The sequence below is a fragment of the Puntigrus tetrazona genome, chromosome 24, assembly GCF_018831695.1.
Source record: "Puntigrus tetrazona isolate hp1 chromosome 24, ASM1883169v1, whole genome shotgun sequence".
NCBI classification, from domain to species: domain Eukaryota; kingdom Metazoa; phylum Chordata; class Actinopteri; order Cypriniformes; family Cyprinidae; genus Puntigrus; species Puntigrus tetrazona.
The window spans coordinates 20,303,634-20,323,389 of record NC_056722.1 but is presented as its reverse complement, the minus strand read 5'-3'; the positions used below and the strand labels follow the sequence as shown (position 1 = coordinate 20,323,389).

The following is a 19,756-nucleotide window of genomic DNA, read 5'->3' as shown; positions in this document are numbered from 1 at the left end:
TTTGCATTTTTTTATTAATGATTTTATCTGTCAACGGCTTTACATTTATTGCCTCCCATTTTCCAGGTCAGTTAAGTACACATAACTAGTAGTCAAGGATGTTTTGTGTTATTTAATTATATTAAATAACACAAAAACATACAATTTAAGTATATTTTAAATTTGTATTCGTAATCTTTGATAAACGACGCGTAATAAATTGATGTTCAAATTATATACTATTATTTTCCCTCTAGACTTTTATTTTGAAATGATCTTTATGCTGTTTTATGCGCTTGGACCTTCACATCGAAAACAATGTAAATGAATATAGTATTTATGTTTTTATTATTAATTTCATTCACACTATTTCAAACTTCTAAAAATGAGCAAGCAGACCAGACGTCTGATTCGTCTCTTTATTTGCATGATTTTGAAGTATCATACATATTCATACACATTATAACAACAAATATTTTTACATTTAACGCATTACACATCCATGTTGATGATACTGTGTAATAAAATACTGGCAGCATAAACAGTCCCAATCAAAGGTACAGTACGGCCTGAGGATATGGAACTTATTTTGAGAACAAAGAACATTATTATCATTTTTATTGTAAACCTGTCCATGACTATTAGACAGATTGTTTCAAATACACACTTGTATGCTGAATAAAATGTATGATTATTATAATTCATTCCTATAATACACATGTAGTACTTTTTCTTTCCCAGATGCCGTTTCCCAGATTCTGCTCTGAAAATCAGAGATACAGTAAAGGTGTTTATTTCCCCAAAGAAATAAAAGCATGCATTCAGAACGTATCAGCCAGTAAGAAATGAGTCTACTCCTTGAGACCTAGTGATGCACATCTGTGCAGACGTCACGCCTAGACGCAGCTGCACAAAACTAGGACAGAGAGCAACAATTGCATGCTGTGTGTGCGCATGAATAAAAATGTATACCGCTGCAAGTCATGAGTGTGAAAGACATGAACTGTGTCTTGTTTTATTAAATTTTTCGTATGGGCTTCCTTTCACACTTATTTTTTATATATGTATGTTTTTGTATATGTAAAGAAAAATAAATTTTTTAACCGGTCATTCTTAATATTGTACATATGTATTTTAAATAGATATCATCTATTTGGTCACTCTTTGCAGATTATTAGAAAAAAAATACATTCTGAGTGGTCATTTTTAATACTTTCATAAATTATATATCTTAATTTCCATTTAAAAATATATATAGATTTTATATTTTTATAATAGAAATTTGTTTCAGTCACACTCAGCAGATTTTTATAATCTTCCACACATAAAATATTAACAACATAAAATTATTTTCATGACACTTACGAATTACTAGAAATGGATTCACATTTGTATAATCTGGATTATCCTGCATTATATGGCATTACATGCACTATAAACCCAATGCTGCTAAGACAATTGTGTATTGTTACTGAAACATAGTTTCAATACCTTCAGCTCGATCAGTGTGCTTATCTCCATTTACATAATCTATTGCATTGACATGTTGCACAGTATTTTAAATCTAAAAATCCATTAGCGAATGTTTGAAATCAAAATATATAATATAACATAACCACAAAAAAAAAAAAAACCTAGAGATTCTCCTTCAGCCAGTGGGTGTAGCTCTTAAAACTTCGCTTGCCGACAGAAAAGCGAAAGGGTCCAAAAGCGAAACTGAGGCATCCATGGAAACCATCTTCAACGTGATCAACGGTGACGTCCACTCCGGCCTCTTCCAGTCTCGTGGCGTACATGAGTCCGTCGTCTCTCAGCACGTCATGCTCACAGGTCATGATGTAAGCGGGCGGCACGGCCTTCAGCACTTTAGTATCAGCTAGTAGAGGCGCCGCTCTCACATCCAGCAGGCCTGGCAGCTTCTCCAGCAGCTCTGGGTCACCGTGAAGCGGAACCACGGGTTTATAGTTCTTCTGGAAGGCCACCGGAAGAAGCTTGGTCCAGTCTGTCTTGGCTTTGGCCGCTGCTACCTCCTGAATGGTTGTGTTACTTGTGTGGTTGTTGGCCAACAAAGACGTAACATGTTTTGGATCCCCGTTTAGGTACTCCAGCCAAAAGCGAGCCATGAGGGGACGGTGAAGAATGGGAATGTCGGCGTTCTGCTGGTAGGAGGGAGTGTTGAAGTCCAGGGCCTGAAGCGCGGGGTAAAGAAGGGCCTGAACTTTGAACTTAATAGGAGGACTACTATCCAAAGCCATCTGTGAGAAGAGAGACAAAAAAAATTATTTTATTTTCTTTATTTTCTTATGTACGTATGTATACATAATTTCCCATGATGATATTTTATCTTAGGTGTCATCAAATTAGGTAATGTTTGGTCTTTTCACTGAAGTGTGATTCTTAACTATGCTATAAAATATACACTTTCATTTTATGCAATATGCGTGTAAAAAAATCATGTCTTTCCGTCAGTTTTTCTGGTGATTTTAGGATCTTCACCTTACAAATGGTTGATGAAACAGAAAAATCCAATAAAACAAATCATACTTTGTAAGAAAGTGTGGCGTGCTAGACCAAAACAAGCACTATTTTTGGAATCAGCACCTCATTCGGACTAATTTGGAAACACATTATTTAACAGTATTTGGCATCATGCAGCAAATACAGTGAAATGAGTTTGAAGTGATTTCTCAGACCTGTTGTGCCACAGCAGCGGCCAGATTGGCTCCGGCGCTGTCACCTGACACAGCCACTCTTTTCTGGTCTATAGAGTACAGACTCAACACCTCTGCTGTCAGGATGTGTTTTGAGGCCTGAACTGCTTCATTATACTGATCTGGGAAACGTGCCTCCGGGGCCAATCTGTACCTGAACATACAAATTATAAGAATGACAGCTGGTAATTAATGTAATTAAGGCTCTTAAGGGAGGTTGCAATAAAATTATACAGTAGACATTGCTTACTCAATTGATATTACAACTGCATCCAACTCTTCAGCCATTGACCAGCACTGAAGGTAATACGTTTGCATCTCTTTAAAGAAAAAAAGGAAAAGTTCCTCACTCCTTCTGTGTACAACATACAGTACATTAAAAAAATTATTTATATGAAATCATACTTACTTCCACTGCCGAGTGTCCATCCACCTCCATGGAAATAGATCACTCCTCTTTTCAAATGTGACTCTTGGTCCGCTGCTGTGGACTCAAACACTTGTGCCTGCACTCCTCCAAAAGATGTATCTGTGACTCGGATTGCTGAGCTGGACTGTGGACCCTTTATTTCATCCCATGATGCAGCATACTTTGCAATATCAAAAGGCCGGCTCAGTCCAAGATTGTGAGCTAAAAAGCTCTAGGGGAAAAAAAAGAGCTACAACTTAGAGGGATCAGAGAGCAGGATTGTTAAACACTCTCTAAGAATCAGCAAATCTCTTTAAGAAAATTCCTTATATTCTGAAGGGACATTAGGAATGTTTTTTTAAGCATTACAGGCTTAAATGCCACATCTTTAATTGGTAGTATTGAGAATTATTAGATTTTTTTATTTAACATTAAATAAATAAATACAACACATAAAACGCTTGGTGATTTTCGCATTTAAAGGTCAAGAATTAAAATAATACATTCACAGAAATGTCCAATTTTGAATGGCTATTTTGAAATTATATTTAATAAACTTAATAAAAGTTGGTGAAATAACAAATGCTTTTTTTGGCAAATGAGACTTCTTAATTGTAGCTTTTTATTTTTTGTTAAAAAATGTGTTTATGTTATATACTGTTATGAAAAATATGCCAAACAATCAAACGTTCTCTTTTTTTTAAACCAATTGTGTCACTGTTTAATTTGTTAATTTGTTGCAAAGTTTAAAATTACGTTGACATATTGTATCCACATTTATATAACAATTATGCATATTTGTATAATGCAGCAGCCAATATATTATTATATAACTGAAAAACGCAAGGCTTACCACATGCATTACACCGCGCAATATGGAATCCATAAACATGAGTTTCCATGGCTCTGATATAGTGCTAGGCAGAGGCAGATAAATATAATAAGCAGCTGCTATTGACAATAAAACCGACACGATCAAAACGGGCCGCGTCATAATTATAGTTCCAGTTAAAAGAACACAAGAAACTCATGAAACTATACCGGTCTCAGAGTTGACATAGTGACTGACCGTATGATGTTGTAATACCTCATCTGACCCCAGAGAGCAGTGGTTTTGAAATCACTAAAAATTTTACATTAAAAGTCTTTAGTTATGAGAACTCTGAAGCCGCTTTTTTCGTGAAGTTGCTATGCTATTATTTGTTGTTGGTTAGAGCTGACGATTTTTAACATAACAAAAATCACGCAAACGTGTAAGTAAGCGACGTCTCACGTTAATTTAATTTTATTCCCTCCCCCCACTGTATACCGCTAGTGGATGGTGACTTTTAATTTGAAATATCCCTCACGTTCTGTCTTATAACAGTTGTTTAAATACGTCACATTGGAATGTACTGTATAACAGACATCTGTCAGCCCAACAGTGAAAGCGCTCCACGTTTTACTATTTTACTGATTTTACTACAACTGTTATTATTACTGCTACTACTGCTGCTGCGGTTCTTATTATAAAGATATGTAGCCTACAATCAATATCCTTCATCTTGATAATTGCGCTTTTGAAATAGTCCTAGTGTGGTAATGTATGCTTCCGGGTTAATGTCCTGATAAAGCGTGGGTTAATTCCAGGCCGCGAACAAGTCTTTTAAATATAAGATCTGACTACTGTAGTAATGCTAATGACCACTAAATGGCGCTCTTTTACAATATATTCACCTTGTTCTTTTCACACTGATCGCCATACTTCCACAGAAATAAGAAATAATAAACCTAATTAAACAGGCTAGAATTTCAGCTAAAGACAAAAAAGTACATTTTCACTCATATATATATATGTGTGTGTGTGTGTGTGTGTGTGTGTGTGTGTGTGTGTGTATATATATATATATATATATATATATATATATATATATATATATATATATATATATATATATATATATATATGTTCACTCATATATATATATATATATATATATATATATATATATATATATATATATATATACACACACACATATATATATATATATGAGTGAACATATATATGTTATATATATATACATATATGTGTGTGTGTGTGTGTGTGTGTGTGTGTGTGTGTATATATATATATATATATATATATATATATATATATATATATATATATATATATATATATATAATTGTTATTGTCAATCACATTATTTTAAAGTTTTATAACAAATTTATTTGATTTGGACCTCAAATCATCAGTCGTTGAATGCTGAGTTTGGAATATTACGCATTACGCATGTATAACATTACAATAAATATCGGATTAAACACCGCGGCTATAGTATGCGAGCCGTGCGACACGAGAGTGAAATTATAGCTAGATTTCAACATTGTGGATTTTTGTGCGATATCTTAATTGGTCCCGTGTATCGTGTTTGCGGACGTGCAACGCACAAAGAGGAACTTAATAAGTTTGCGACAAAGCACGCGAGTTTTAAACCACTTGTATGTTTATTCGTTTATTTATTACGCGCGAATGAAATAACGCGTGGTTCAACTTGCCTCGAATTCAAAGCAAATTTCCACAAAACCGAGAAAAATGCATTCAACTTTTTTTTGTTTGTTTGTTTTCACGTCGGCCTCGTCTATCCTAACAGAGCAGTCTCTTCTAAGTCTCCTCTTTTGTGTTCGTTATCGGTTAGGATTCCGGTGACTGAGGGAATGGCGCGAGCGAGTATTCGGTGTTATACGGTAAACGTCTACACCCCCATGTGCGCTTCCACATAATTGACATGGCGGAATTCCACACTGGTCTGGTCTGGTCCGCCGTGGACTTCGCAGCTACGGAATGACACGCTTTCTGTTACGGGCGTTCAGGGACTAAAGTGTTAATAAGCAACGTTTACTGAATCCGAGGTAAGCAGACGACTTTTATCCGAAGTTTTAACGCGGTAGCTTAATTTTCCGAAGCGCTCCGAGACACCGTTTCGCAAAGTTTCAAGTTGCAGAAAAGCGCGAGCCGGCTGACTCTTTGATGGGAAAGGGAAGTCTCGAATTGAATGGAAAACGAAACGAAACCTAATCGAAACTTAGCGCGTTAAACTCCAATATAAGTGTGCGAGAGCTTATGTACTTCGTTTTATTTGTGTCTGCTTTTGACAGCTATGTTTTAACTGTTGAATACTTGAGTCGTTAGGTAATGTGGATCCTGTGTACTTTTTTTTTTATGCAGGACAAAAAGTAATTCGTAGTCATCCTTAACGCAGCCCGATCAATATTCAGTCACACTTGTTGTGAGATTTAACAGAGGAGGCGTTTATAATATAATTATTCTTTATTTATTTTGATTCTGTCCATTGCAGTTTTTCCCGGACAATTCTGAAATTCTCGAAACCGAGTTTTTACGAAACCTTTTTAAATCAACACAGGGGCCTGTTTGTATAACTTAGAAATGTTGCACTGCTATGCCTTTACCTATACAGCGTTTCCAAACGCCAAAGACATTAAGAAAATGACACGTCAATTCCCAGAAACTTGTTTTCTTAAGCGTCACACGAATGATATACTTTCGTAATGGCTGGATTGTTACATCACTGAAACGAGCATGACGTATGTTGTCTGTTGTGTATATAAAATCCTGTTTCGTCTGCATTGCTCTCATAATAATATACACTTAACTGCGGAGAAGCGTTCTAATAGGAAACGGTGTGAACTTGCGTTGTAGAATAGCGTTCTTTTGAGACGAATCGTTTCAATGATTCAATCGAACCGATTCACAAGACCGACTCGTTCTTTAATGGGCCCGCATCAGTCCGTGCGGTCGTGTATAAACTCAATAACTCATTGAACCTGAGATAAGTATATTCCTCGTATTAAAATGCAGAGCTGACGGTACCGTGTTTAAAGGACTTCACCGGTGGAAAAGCTACTTTAATAAGAGATAGGTTTGATATAAAATACACACACGCACAGACAGACGATGTGCATTGCAAGTAAAACGTATTGGCATTGTTTGGTTAATCGTATCACCGTTTTTAACGCACAGGCTAGGCAGAAGCGTCACGTGACGCCAAAATTATGTCACGAAAGAATCATTTTGTTGAATCGAATCTAACTTTCAATGGGGACCTTTAAATCGTGTTTACTGTTTCCTTTAAGGATGATAGTGTTAAAATGCGAACAGTGGTGAAAGAAAGAATGCATCCTGTATGAAAACACAAGTTAGCAAAACGCATTCAGTCCCGAATCATTTCGTGGACCGGATCTTTTAGGCAGAGGAAACCCGATCCCAAATACATGACGTCATGTGACATTCCTGAGCGAATCTTGAGGTGCAGAAACCAGACTTGTAGACTTCAGAGACTCCAACCTTTGCATCAAGCTTCCCCATTTAAGTCATTGCTGTAGAATCCATGCAGTTGGAAAGTAAAAAAATGGTGTTCTGTAATGTAAAAGTTATGAGCAGCAGTGCAAACATCTTTTATGTCAAGCGCAGGGTTTTGCAGACTAATAGTGTATGTGCTAAAGTTTTATTGTCAGTGACGCTTTAAACTATGTCCTGTGAAGGAAATGCATATTTCTGTGGTGGTAACCTGACCACTGGTTGAACACTGATTTGTCAGCATCTCACACCCCCATTAAAACACACAGGCGTACCCTGACCCCTCCCAACCCCACAGCCCTTTGGCCCCAAACTCAAACGTTAAAAGAATGCGGTGCTTGTGGGTATTTTCTAGAGTCCCGTTCCATTCTTTGGCTCAGTCTCCAGTTCTTGTGATAGTGCCAGGCTATATTTAGCGCTTTAGACAATCCTTAACATTTAATGCAAATACACATTGCAGATAAGTTTTTACAGATTGGCCACTTTTTTCCACCGCTGCATTCTCATCCTGTACCGTCATGTGTAGTACACCTGGTTTGCTCTCAGGCTTCTCCACTGCCCGTCACCTCCCCTCGATAGGCGTTTGTGCTAATTGCATTGGAAAGTCAGACGTTTGCTCTACCTGCCTCCATCCTTTCCTGAGAGTGATTGTAATGATCTGTCGAGTTTGTCAGTACTCCTTTGTTGTCTTTATTGAATCGGTTGTGCCGAATTATTGCTAATGCCGGTTACCCCGAGGGGTAGCTCAGATGTTCTTATGAGAAACTCATGGTACATTTGTTAAACATTTAGGCAAGCCTTTCAGCACAGGGAAGGGTGGTGGTGGTTAAAGATCTGGTTTAGGAATGGGTGATTCATGGAGAATTACTGTGAACACTGATCACCATCTTACCCTTGAGCAAAAAACCCACGATTCCCTCCTTCATGGTTGTTCTGTGGATTTTTTTTTTTTCCTCGCTGTTTTTGCTTATGGTAAAGGATTCAGACAACCCCATAACCATGAGCAAGAACTTCTGGTCCATAAATTCGATTGGTCTAGCAGTGTCCCAGAAACGATGATGTAGTCCATTAGAGTCATTCAATCAACCGATTTGCTCAAAATCACTAATTCTTTGGAGAATAAAAAGAACTGACTGTCTTTGCCATTGAATCAGTTATATTGCTTTTTCTAAAATTCATGTATTCAGTTCAACACTGATTCTATATCAGCACTCAACAGTAATACAACCGGTAATTCTGTTTGACTTATTTATTTATTTTTTCTGTTTTTCTTGGTAAAGCAAAAATGAAGTTGAGATGTTTCTCCACTTAGGCGCTGTTGATGATTTATCTCCAAGCTGGTGCATAATTGAGTTTTTCCTTCCTTCCTGATCCTGACCTGTTTGAACATATAGGTGCAATGGAATGCACATGAAAAGACTGTTAGGTGCAGAAACCAAACTTTTCCCGCCCTTTTATCTCATCAGCCATCAGTTGCTGGAGGCAGGATTGATGAGTGGACATTGGTCCTCGTCTCTTCTGCTGAGCATGATAAGCATGATCACAGCAGTTTGATCATAATAGCCAAATCCAGCAGTGCTTTGCATCAGATGTTTCATGACTTGGGTGATCTATCTGCCGCTAAAGCATAACATGTTTGGTACAGATGTCCGAAACCTGAATGTAAACTAACCTAACTTGCCTGTTTGTAGCTGAGGCTCAAATCAGGATAAGGAATGTGACCTGTTGACCTTTAGAAAAAGAGGGAGGGAAAGTGGCTATGGTGAAGAGTGCTGCCCATGTTCATTCTGTACAAATATACACAGGTTTATTCCCATTTTTGCATGGATGAAGGTCTGTAGAATGTGATATTTTTTTTAAAATATGGTTGAAGTCTAAATTGACTGTAATACCTTAACATCCACAATGATGTTTTAATAAGAACACTGACTTGATGGAAATGCTTATGAATGAGTTTTTTTCTGAATGAATGAGATTTCATTGTCATAGCTAGTCTGTCATGACTCTGATTTAACTAACTGCTCTGATTCATTTATTTGTGATTCAGACTACACTGTTTTGATTGTCCAAAAAACAGTTCTCAAGGGTTGTTTGTATAAGGATTAAACTACATTGTTATATATGACTCGGTACAAAAACAGCCGCGTCATGTTTTATAATTTAAACTACTGGTTTTCTGATGTGTATTTTGATTCTACAAAAAGATCCAGCTAATAGGAGTCATTTGTGTAGTAATCAGGCTTACCTGTTTCTAATGTGTATTTTGATTTACTAAATAGAACTGATTCATAAGAGTTGTTTGTCCAAGAATCAGATTATGCAGTTAAGTTAATGTTGTTGTTTTTTTTTTGATTTACTAAAAAGTCTGTATTTTGTGATGAGGACACTGTTCACGCTGTCTGTTTTGACTCACTAGAAGGACCGGATCATTAGAGTCATTTGCTTGGGACTACATTGTTTGATTGATTCACAAAAAAAGTTGTTCAGATATTAATACCAGTTGAGCTTCATTAAAAAGAGTCAGTTTATAAGAGTTGTTTGCTTTTGGAGATTAAACTACATTTTTACAAAAAAGAACCAGTCATTCTTTAATGATTCAGTCTGCCCTTTTTCTGCTGCGTGTGTTGATTTGCTAAAAAGATACAACTCATAAGAGTCATTCGTTTAGAAATCAGACTGTGGTGTTTGCACAATATTTATTTGATTCACTAAAAAGAATCAGCTCAAAAGAGTCTATATTTTGTAATGATTTTAAAACAGGTCTTTAGAGTCATTTGTCTAGGACTACACTGTTTGCACTATTGATTCACTAAAAAAGAACCGGCACATAAGAGTCGTTCGGATATTAATAGTGAGCTGATTCACTTGATGGATAGTCTCTAGATTTTTATCCATCAACTTCTTCCTTTCTCTATCTGTAGCTCCAGTTTTATTCTGTCCCTGCACACAATTAGGATGTTAGGGGTGTGAGACTGTATAATTTTCTTCGATGTGACCCTGCACAACTCCTCCGTGTGACTGGAGAATATGATTCACTCAGCCTGACCCAGTTAAGATGCTCCTCTGCTCCTTCTCAGCGCTTAGAGGCTGGATCACATTTCATATTGGGGTTACGCAACACTGAATTTGGATCCTGGGAATCTCTTCTCTGTCTTCTTTCTCTGCACTGTCCCTCATTTTTTTTGTCCCCTGTCTCCTAGTGTCTTTTACTGTAAGTTCTGTAAGGTGAGAGTGGATGAAGTTTCAGTGCAGGCAGAAACAGGGTCAGCTTTTTGAGCGCAGCTGGGTGTGTAACTGCATTATTGTGCCTTCAGGGAGGAACCAGGTCGTGCTCTGGAGTCTGTGGTGTCAGTATTGGGTAACACCTTTATCTCTTAAACAGGACAGACGCACTGAGACGGGTCCTGATGCAGTTATATAGACCGAGTAAAAAGAAGACCTCACAAATAATTGTCATAGATGGAAAAGAGGTTTATTGGAGAATATTTTGCTCTTGAGAAACAGGCTTTAGTAATCTCTCGAGTATCAGAAAAGAGTCACAAACTGTTCTCAGATTTGGCAAGATGCTAAAGTCTGAAATCAAATGTAAGAGCTCAAAATGATCTGGGCTGTGCTGTCCACATTTATTTTATAGCTCTATGCTCATACTGTTATTAACTAATCTGAAACATATTTGAGCACTCAATTTAAGGAGTAGTTCACCTTAAAATAAAACAGTCATCGTTTACTCATCCTCATGTTGTTTTGGACCTGCATTATTTTCGTTTAGAACATGATTAGTGGTTTTGATAATATCATAATTGTTGTTTTAATGATGTTGCGAACAGGCATTATTGAATATGCCGCTTTTAGTTTGTCAGGATTTATACTCATAACATAATTTATGCAATTGTAATTGCATTGTCAATGCATGCATGCCACCTCTAATCAAAAGAATTAAACAAAATATCTAAATGCCACTTCAGACGCAGCATCTGTGCCACATCTGCAATGCAGAATGGTTTTGTTGATACATGTTTCATAGGGCTGGGTTTTGATGCAAATTTCACGATTAGATTCAATACTGATTATTTTAAAGTATATATCAGGAGTTTATAATCACCTGAAAGTTGCATAATCGCCTGAAATTGACTTCCATATTGTTCACAAGACGTTACATTGACGACTTTGAGTGTTAGTCTGTGACATTATTGTCATAGCTGTGGTGTGTAAAAGTGTCAAAGCTTTAGTAATTGTTGTTAACGGGCCTCTACGCTTTAACTTTGTAGCACTGTCCTGATAGACAAACCTCTCAACTAGAGCAATATACTAGACCAGGCGCAAATAAAGGCCAGTCAGTTGGTTCATTATTCTGCCACACTCCTGTAATGTGTCCTCGATTTCCTGTCTGTGCCTTGTCTGGACTGTTATCGCTTCAGTTCCATTGTGACCGAGGTTGTTGAGATATTTTTAAAGAAGTGATGTCATCTGGCTGTAAACGCTGATCAGAGTCACAGACGTGAGTCAACGTCGGGGAGATGGAAATCCTGAGCTCTCCGAGGTGAGATGAAGTTACTTTGCAGGAAAGAAATGTGACATTTAGATTGTTTCTCATTCTCTGGGAATGTGTGTGTGCAAGCCTGAGCATGTGGTGTGTGTGTGTGTGTGTGTGTGTGTGTGTGTGTATTTCAGCTGATCAGTGCTGAGGGAAGGGATGGAATGAGAGAATAAAGGAATGAGGGGGAGATGGAGAGGAAAAAGTGATGGTTTTCTTGGTTTCAGCTTCCTCAGTGTTATTATGTGCCATTAGCTGGATTATAGGCCCATGCCAGACTGGATCCACATCTGGGACTGTAAACCAGCCAGATGCAAGAACAGATTTCTAAAAAGAATCAAATCTGTCTTATGGTGGTGTGTGTGGCAGGGTGCTGTTATTAGTGCTTGTATGCTGTTGTGAAGAAGATCTTTTAAAGCTGAAATATGTACTTTTTTTATGTGTAGTTCTTGTGGCGCTATCAAAACATTGTCTTGTTGATTTGGGCTATCTGACAGGCCTTTACACAGCAACACTGAAGCAGCAGTGTTGTGAGTTTGGGGTGGGACTATCTGTTGTATCAGCTAATGATTTATGAGAATTAAGGAAACCCGTTCGAAAACAATCATTTGAAGAAATTACACATTACTCAAATGCTTCTGCTGCAGAGTGTTACGGTAAATACTAGATGTCTTTTTAATGTGTTTAGGGGGGAATAATGAAGTTGAGCCTGTAAAAAATCTTTTGGTTTTAAATGTAATCAGCGTTTGAATTAGGTTAGAGTTGAACTCCCTAGTTCCAGTAATAGTTTGTAGTTATCGTTAACTTCAGAATGAATTGTCGCTTTTTTACACTTACAGCAAAATAAATGTATATAATATACACACAATGTATTTATTTTGTTTGTATTTGTCACAGTTAAATTTTTTTTATACACACATTATATATATTTTATACACATACGTGTATGTGTGTCTTTTTTTTTGTTTTTTTGTAAGCCCTCAGTTGACTCTACCAAAGAATTCTCCTTCCTCCTACCCAGCTTTTGAATAGTTAAGCATCTTTCTGAAGAGCTATTTCCTGCCAAATATGTAAGATTATTGAAATACCACATGTCATCTGATCATTTTAAAATATTATTGCTCAAAAGTTGCTCTTTCATACCTCAGGCCTCCTTCATTAATTTGTTTGGCTGATGTATCCTTTTATTCTCAGGTATTTTGTGTCATTTGAGATCTCTAAAACTCCAAAGGACAAATATTGGTTAGATCTTTAACCTTTCTTCTGAATTTGGCAAAACACAACATACCTATCCAGTTGCGCTCTGATCCGTGTCCTCTGTGATCATCAAACATCCATCCAGGTCCCGAGGAGGATCTGAGATGATGTCATCAAGGAAGCGATTGTTGCGCTGGTGTTGTTTTGGTTGTATGAAAGGCGTGCTGTTTGACTGTGGGAGGGGGTGTGAGGACGACGGGGAAGTGGTCTAGGGAATACCCCACATCGCTAGAACCTCAACCGTGCCATGAAAGGACTCTCTGTGTCTTTCCTGATTGACACTCGCTGTGACGTGGTCACAACAACATGACCCGTGAAGGTAGGGGGTCCGGCCTCTTTGTGTGACACCCCCCTCTCCTCTCCCCTCGGCTCTGACATTGTATGAGTCTTCTCAACTTTTCTCTCAGGGGATTTAGCCCTTAAATGCCCCCCTCAACCCTGCAGAAGTTCAGACTCCAGCCATCCTCAGGAATGAGGGGAATGAGGAGAGCAGAAAGAAAAGAAAGAATGGATTGAGAGCCTGAGGGGTAAAGAGAGAGGAGGGGGAACGGGAGAAGAGAGAAGGTTTTTGGACCCCGGAGGCTTTGGCGTGTTAAGCCGTAGTGTTAATGATTTCAGTTGGGCGGTAATTACAGGCCGTGGCGTGGAGCGAAGAGGAAAGGAAAACAAGCATGCTCAGAATGAGAAAGACTGCAGAAAGCTTGAAGTGCATGAAGTGAAGCGAATCTAGAGCTTCTGTAGATTTAAGTGTTAAAGACAAGTCACAACAGACAACTAGTTAACCGCTCTTCCAAAACCTGCCTTTTAGTTAGTTTTTTTTTTTTTTTATATATTACATCATTGGAATATTGATGCATGTTTTAGAGAAAATGACTACTACTTGTTCTAGAGCACACATAAAGTAATTTAAAGTAACTTTACCAAGTGAAGTTAATACTCTCTATATATGTCACATTGTGGAGATTGTTGGCTGTTAATCATTCCATGTTAACTTTCAAGAAAAAGAGGTTGACTGTGGGTGGTGTGCGTTTAGCACTGGAAGTGATGGCATTTATGACCCAATAAAAAGCCCCGACCTCTATTCTCTCGTGTGCCTCTCTCCTGGAGATCAGAGGATGTCTCGTGTCTACATTTCCTCACGTCTAAAAATTCAGAGTATGTAGGATTTTTGAGGTTTTTAACAGCCAGCTGAAATTATTCTAACAAAAAAGAACCACAGCATTTTATGATCAACATTTTAAGACATATGGACCTGGAGGTACAACCACAGTATAGCTTAACGGAGTAGTTCACCCAAAAATGAAAATTACGGCCTATTGTACTCACTCCCAAGCCATCCTATGTAGTACTGCTGCAAGTACTGTGACGTAAAACTAACCTAATATGCCTCCAGGGCGTTCTCGCATGTCCTCTGAAGAAGATCGATGGGGTTTTTGTAACAAAAATATCCAGTTTTAAAATGATAACCTAAATAACTGACTTCCGGCAACGGCCACATGCACGTCCCCGAAAGCGTGTCTTGGCTCTGACCTCTGAGTAAAATATGCCACTTAGGATAATTTTTTGTAAAAAAAACTCTGTGTCAGAGAAAGAAGTCCTATACACCTAGGATGGCTTGGGGATGAGTAAAGTATGCCATAATGCTCATTTTTGGGTGGACCACTCCTTTAAGGCTTCTTTCTTAAATGTCTGTAGCTGTTGTTTTTCTTGTTACTTCAGAACATCAGATGAATGATTTTGTTGCTCTGGATTTGACCCCTGTGGGTGACTTTCGTGTTTGGAGTTAAATGGGACAGGTTATTGCTTTTGTAGAGGAAAATGTCACCAGTCAGCTGAGAAGACATTATCATTGCTGTGCTGATCTTCCCCCCAACCTGAACTTTGGCTGTTTTTAAGAGCGTCATGTGAAGCAATTCTGTGAGGTGTTCATCCAGTGTGACAAGCAATATTGCGTTTGTTTTGAGAACAGAAGTGCAGTCTTTCTACATCAATCTAAACAAGAGTACCGACTTGTATTGACTTCTGTCCAGGTCTGTTGTGCAAGTGTTTTATGCTTTAAATGTGAATCTAAATGTTAGGAATTAGTCTTACAAATGCATTGAAAACTGTAAAAACTAAATGAAAACAGAAAATCTGATGTTATATACTGAAATACATTTTACAATGTTAAATGTTATCTAATAAAACAAAACACTAAAATTAATCATTTTAATAATTTCTAAAATAAAATGAAATAACTGAGCTTTTATTGTAGTAAATGATAGTTATGGAAACGGTTCTTAAAGGGTTAAACCCAGAAAGACACAATATGTCCATTTTCAGAAAAACCTGCAAAAATGTTTTAAAATGTTTTATTTTAGTTTTGGTTTTTAACTTTAAAATTTATTTATTTATTTTTCAGAAGCACACATTTGCTGCAAGACAAATTCCTGATTTCCCCCCGTCTATTTTCTTTCTCAGTCTGGTCTCCTGGCTGTGGCTGTGAGACTGTCGCCCTATAACTGCATTTTATATACAGATTACATCATCCCTGCACAGATTACATCATCATATAAACATTAGTGACATCATAATGATATCATCCCGTTCCATAACCCACCAGTAGCCTTTCTTTGAGACGTTTGTTTCTATGTGTATTTGCTTTGTGTGTGTGTGTGTGTGTGTGTGTGTGTGTGTGTGTGTGTCTGGATGGGGTTGCAGATGAGGATCTGCCTCAGTCTTCATTATTAGCTGATTTCAGCAGAGGATAATTGCTCATTTAAAGAGTGGCCTGGTTTATAGAGACTCTTTTCTCCATGTAATTGGATAATATTTTAGACAATAAAGTGGATATCTCTCTCCCTCTCTCTCTCTCAGGCTGTTGCAGGGAGGGCTCCATGAATGTTCGTCACCATGATGATGACGGACCAAATGCTGGACCTCCCGCCTCCATTGAGCAGCGAGGTTCCCATGATGCACCACATGATCAATGGCGATGCACCGCAGCAGGTGAGTTTGTAAAGTCAGACCTCCTTTATTGACGGCAACAGCCTTTCATTTTAAAAGCCAGAAATATTCCTAAGGCTAAAGTACTAGAATTTCCCCTTGTTCAACATAATGACATGGGGTTTTACAGGTGATCCTGGTCCAGGTAAACCCAGGTGAGACGTTCACCATCCGCACGGAAGACGGGGCTTTGCAATGCATCCAAGGTTTGTCCAGTGAAGATCTTCATAATGCTCTTGCTAAATGTTACTGTTCAGATCTGTGAGTGAATCAGACCAGTTTGGAAAGGAATCAATGTTTTTTTTCTCTACAGTTTGATACCATTCAAAGTATCATTTTACATAAAGTTTGTTTGTTTTACATGAAGATGTTTGTTTGGCGTGGTTTCTGAACTCAAGCACACTCAGAAACATAGCCTGGAGTATGATTTGCATTGTTGGCTATTGGTATGAAGCCAGAAACATCTCCATCTCCAATCTGCCATGACTTAAATATAATTAAACTTTTATTGCATTCCCCAATCTGCATGCATTTTGCAACAATAATATTTATTTTTTCATATTTGTATTTAGTTATTTTATTAATAATATCTTAGGTATTTTGGGTTACACTTGGATTTAAGGTGTCCATGTAATTATGTATTTAAGTAGTGAGTAATATTTATTAACTACATACAGGGTTAGGTTTAGGCTTTAGAGTTAGTAGCATGTAATTATGCAGAATGCTACAGTATTACTACAGTAAGTACAAGTAACTAGTACTTGTGTGTGTGTGTGTGTGTGTGTGTGTGTGTGTGTGCTTTTATATATAAGTTTTGCCCAGATTGTGCTGTCCTCTAAACAAGAACAGCATATTAATTTAAATCACATTTTAGATCACAATTGCAAAAATTGCAAGTAGCTTCTTTTTCTCTCCAAATTGCGCAGCCTTGAAATGTTCTACATAATAATTATTTGCAAACCTCTGAAGGATCTAGGTCATGCGACGGTGCTACAAAACCATTTCTTACCCTCTTGCGTGTTTGGCCAGTGGAGAGGCGTTCGGTCACTGAAGCCCTACACTAAATTACATCTGACCTCATAATGTCTTTTTAATTTCATAAAGGCCACTGAATTCCCTCAGTAAAAGTTTTGCGAGTGTATGTAAGAGATTAAAAGCAGAGTCACAGTAGCCTAGACCACAGGATACTGGATCTGACCGTCTGAGAGCTCACATCACTGTTTACACAGCTAAGAGGAGCTGCAATGACTGTTTAATTCAATTTGTCCAATGAGAATAGCAGAATCAGCAGCGGAGGGCTGTTTGGTTTATGCTAGAGACGGAGCTGGCAGCTGGCCGACAGAGAGAATGTAGACTGAGAAAGAGAGTCTGTACCTCACAGGTGTGGAGAAGATGCAGTTGAAGGCCACGGTAATGTTCTGGCATGTTCGGGATAAGAACTTTGTTTAATTTTCTAACGTTTGTGCGATCTTTGCCAGCTGCACTGGATAAGCCAAGTCTCCTGTTATTCTTTGATGTTGACTTTGCATTTTTGCAAACAATTTGCTGATAAATGTTTTCCCAGGGCTGGGCAGCGTACTGTTGGCTTATCTTTATTAAAACAGTTCTGTAAAGAAGTACTACACACTATATAATTCAGAGCCGCTTTAGCATTTGACATTGTCCGAAAGTGCTAAATATAGCTTTGTGGACATTTCTCATGCAGGATCTGATTCCAAAAAATCACAGTAATTGCCTTTATTTTTTTTGCGTGACACTTTACTGTTGCTAGTTGAGTCGACAAATTGGACTCTGTGTACTGTAATTAGGCCAGATTTAAAGAAACACTTCAACAAAAAAATGTTCACATTTATGTATGGAAGCTTGTGTTCTTCACTAAATAAAAAATTTAAAAAAGTAGTTGTGACACTTTTGTCACAGCCTTTTTATCTCAGAATTGCGTAATATTAACTCGCAATTCATATTTTATTTATTTTTTTCAGAATTGTGAGATAAACCCACAATTTTGAGTTATAAAGTCATAATTACTAGATATAGCAAATTTTTTAATTAATTTATATAAATTTCAGATTGCATTTATATCCTGCAATTCGGACATGTATCTCATAATTGCATATTTATATTGTGTTTTTGAAAGAAGTCTTTTATGCATTTTAGTTAAAAATACTGTTTTTCTGTTGTAAAATATTTTAATGTTATTTCTTTATTCCAATATGCTTTTGAAGATAATACAAAAAGTAAAATAAATAAATTATATATATATATATATATATATATATATATATATATATATATATATATATATATATATATATATATATGATTTATTTTAGTGGCCAATTACTCAGTGTCTGTACAGCCAGCGTTGACTGTTAATTAAAATGAGTAATCCAGTTTTATGAGATCTAGCCTTTATGTCATCCTTTGTGAAGCTGTTTGTGTGCTAAGAACCCGAGTTTTCAGTGGAAGCATACAGGCCAAGAGGAAAAGCAGCATGTGGGGTTTGCTTTCCAGTCCTGCTGAGGTTTATGAAGCAGAAAAACATCTGAATTCTACTTCCTCCTCCTCTGAATCACCTTCCCTGCCCGCCGTAGGGTTTTCTTACAGACGTCTGCAGGATTGACACTGATACAATCCTTGCCAGCAACAACTGTCAAGAAGCTTGTAAGGTGTTACACAAATACATACGCATCACCGTGCATTAATCCGTATCCTCACAGACTCTGATCAGGATGCATTCCATACTAATGACCCCTTATTTATTTGCATTTTGAGTTCACCTGATTTTTCTTTGTGAAACGCTTTCTGCGTCCTTGTATTCCAGTGCTATCTCTTCCCTTCACTCCTTTTCTCTCTGAGTAAATATGTTTCCTGTTGATGTGGCTCGAGACCCCCTCTATGGCCCCCCAGTCCCTCACCCCTTTCCTCCAACTTCGAGAAACAGAACTCCAAAAGGCAGATGTCTAATATTAGCTGCTACAGTTTTGGAAAAACTGTGCAAAAAAAAAAGTGTCTCCCTTCTGACAGACGAGAGCACAAGAGGCCTTGGGCAGCTGTTTAGAAGCGAAGGAAAACTTCTAAAAGAATGTGTACATGTGGAGATCAGGCACCGCTAACACATCACACCTGGCCCAGCACTTTGCAGGTTAACCGTGTGCAGACAGCAGTCGCCTGTGGCCTCATGGGAGACAAAATACGGACGCGGTCTTCGGGGGGCGCGAGTTGTGCTGAGCTTTTGATCTCGCTGTGGGACATGCTGGTCTTGATGAACGTCACATTGCTTGCTTATGTTAAAGCATTGTAAAACACTGTGTCTGGATCATCTCTGTTGTGGAGTTTTCTACAGGATCTGAGTGGAATATCCAGAATTCCCTTAATGTAGTGACTGACCAAACTGTAGATCGTCTTTCATTAAATTGATCAAAAGTGACAGTGTAGGCATTTATAACGATGTTTCAAATAAATGCTTTTCTTTTCAACTACTTATCAGAGTCCCGGACGAAAACTAAGTGTCAAACTCT

The 19,756-nt window shown here is 37.7% G+C and overlaps 2 protein-coding genes across 2 annotated transcripts in view; one reads left to right on the top strand and one right to left on the bottom strand.

The window, feature by feature from the left end:
* Positions 1–384: 384 nt before the first annotated feature.
* LOC122329859 (neutral cholesterol ester hydrolase 1) lies at positions 385–4,188 on the bottom strand. Its single transcript, XM_043226479.1, has 5 exons — positions 3,953–4,188; positions 3,100–3,331; positions 2,941–3,010; positions 2,673–2,844; positions 385–2,234 (listed from the first exon to the last, which is right to left on the bottom strand). Exons 1-5 carry the CDS (start codon positions 4,091–4,093, stop codon positions 1,614–1,616), a joined length of 1,236 nt encoding a protein of 411 aa, XP_043082414.1. The 5' UTR covers positions 4,094–4,188; the 3' UTR covers positions 385–1,613.
* A 1,672-nt stretch (positions 4,189–5,860) lies between these two features.
* fndc3bb (fibronectin type III domain containing 3Bb) overlaps positions 5,861–19,756 on the top strand; it is a 52,720-nt gene continuing 38,824 nt past the window's right edge. Inside the window, exons 1-3 of the mRNA XM_043226841.1 lie at positions 5,861–5,994; positions 16,107–16,238; positions 16,366–16,441. Coding sequence (XP_043082776.1) covers positions 16,131–16,238; positions 16,366–16,441 — 184 coding nt within the window. The 5' untranslated portion in view covers positions 5,861–5,994; positions 16,107–16,130. The remainder of the gene's footprint in view (positions 5,995–16,106; positions 16,239–16,365; positions 16,442–19,756) is intronic.

Bases quoted from the DNA above. Each gene is read 5' to 3' on its own strand.
- LOC122329859 (XM_043226479.1), bottom strand. From the start codon at position 4,093: ATGACGCGGCCCGTTTTGATCGTGTCGGTTTTATTGTCAATAGCAGCT. The intron at 3,332-3,952 runs GTAAGCCTTGCG...TTTTTCCCCTAG, and splicing joins TGCGCGGTGTAATGCATGTG to AGCTTTTTAGCTCACAATCT. The intron at 3,011-3,099 runs GTAAGTATGATT...TTTTCTTTAAAG, and splicing joins ATGGACACTCGGCAGTGGAA to AGATGCAAACGTATTACCTT.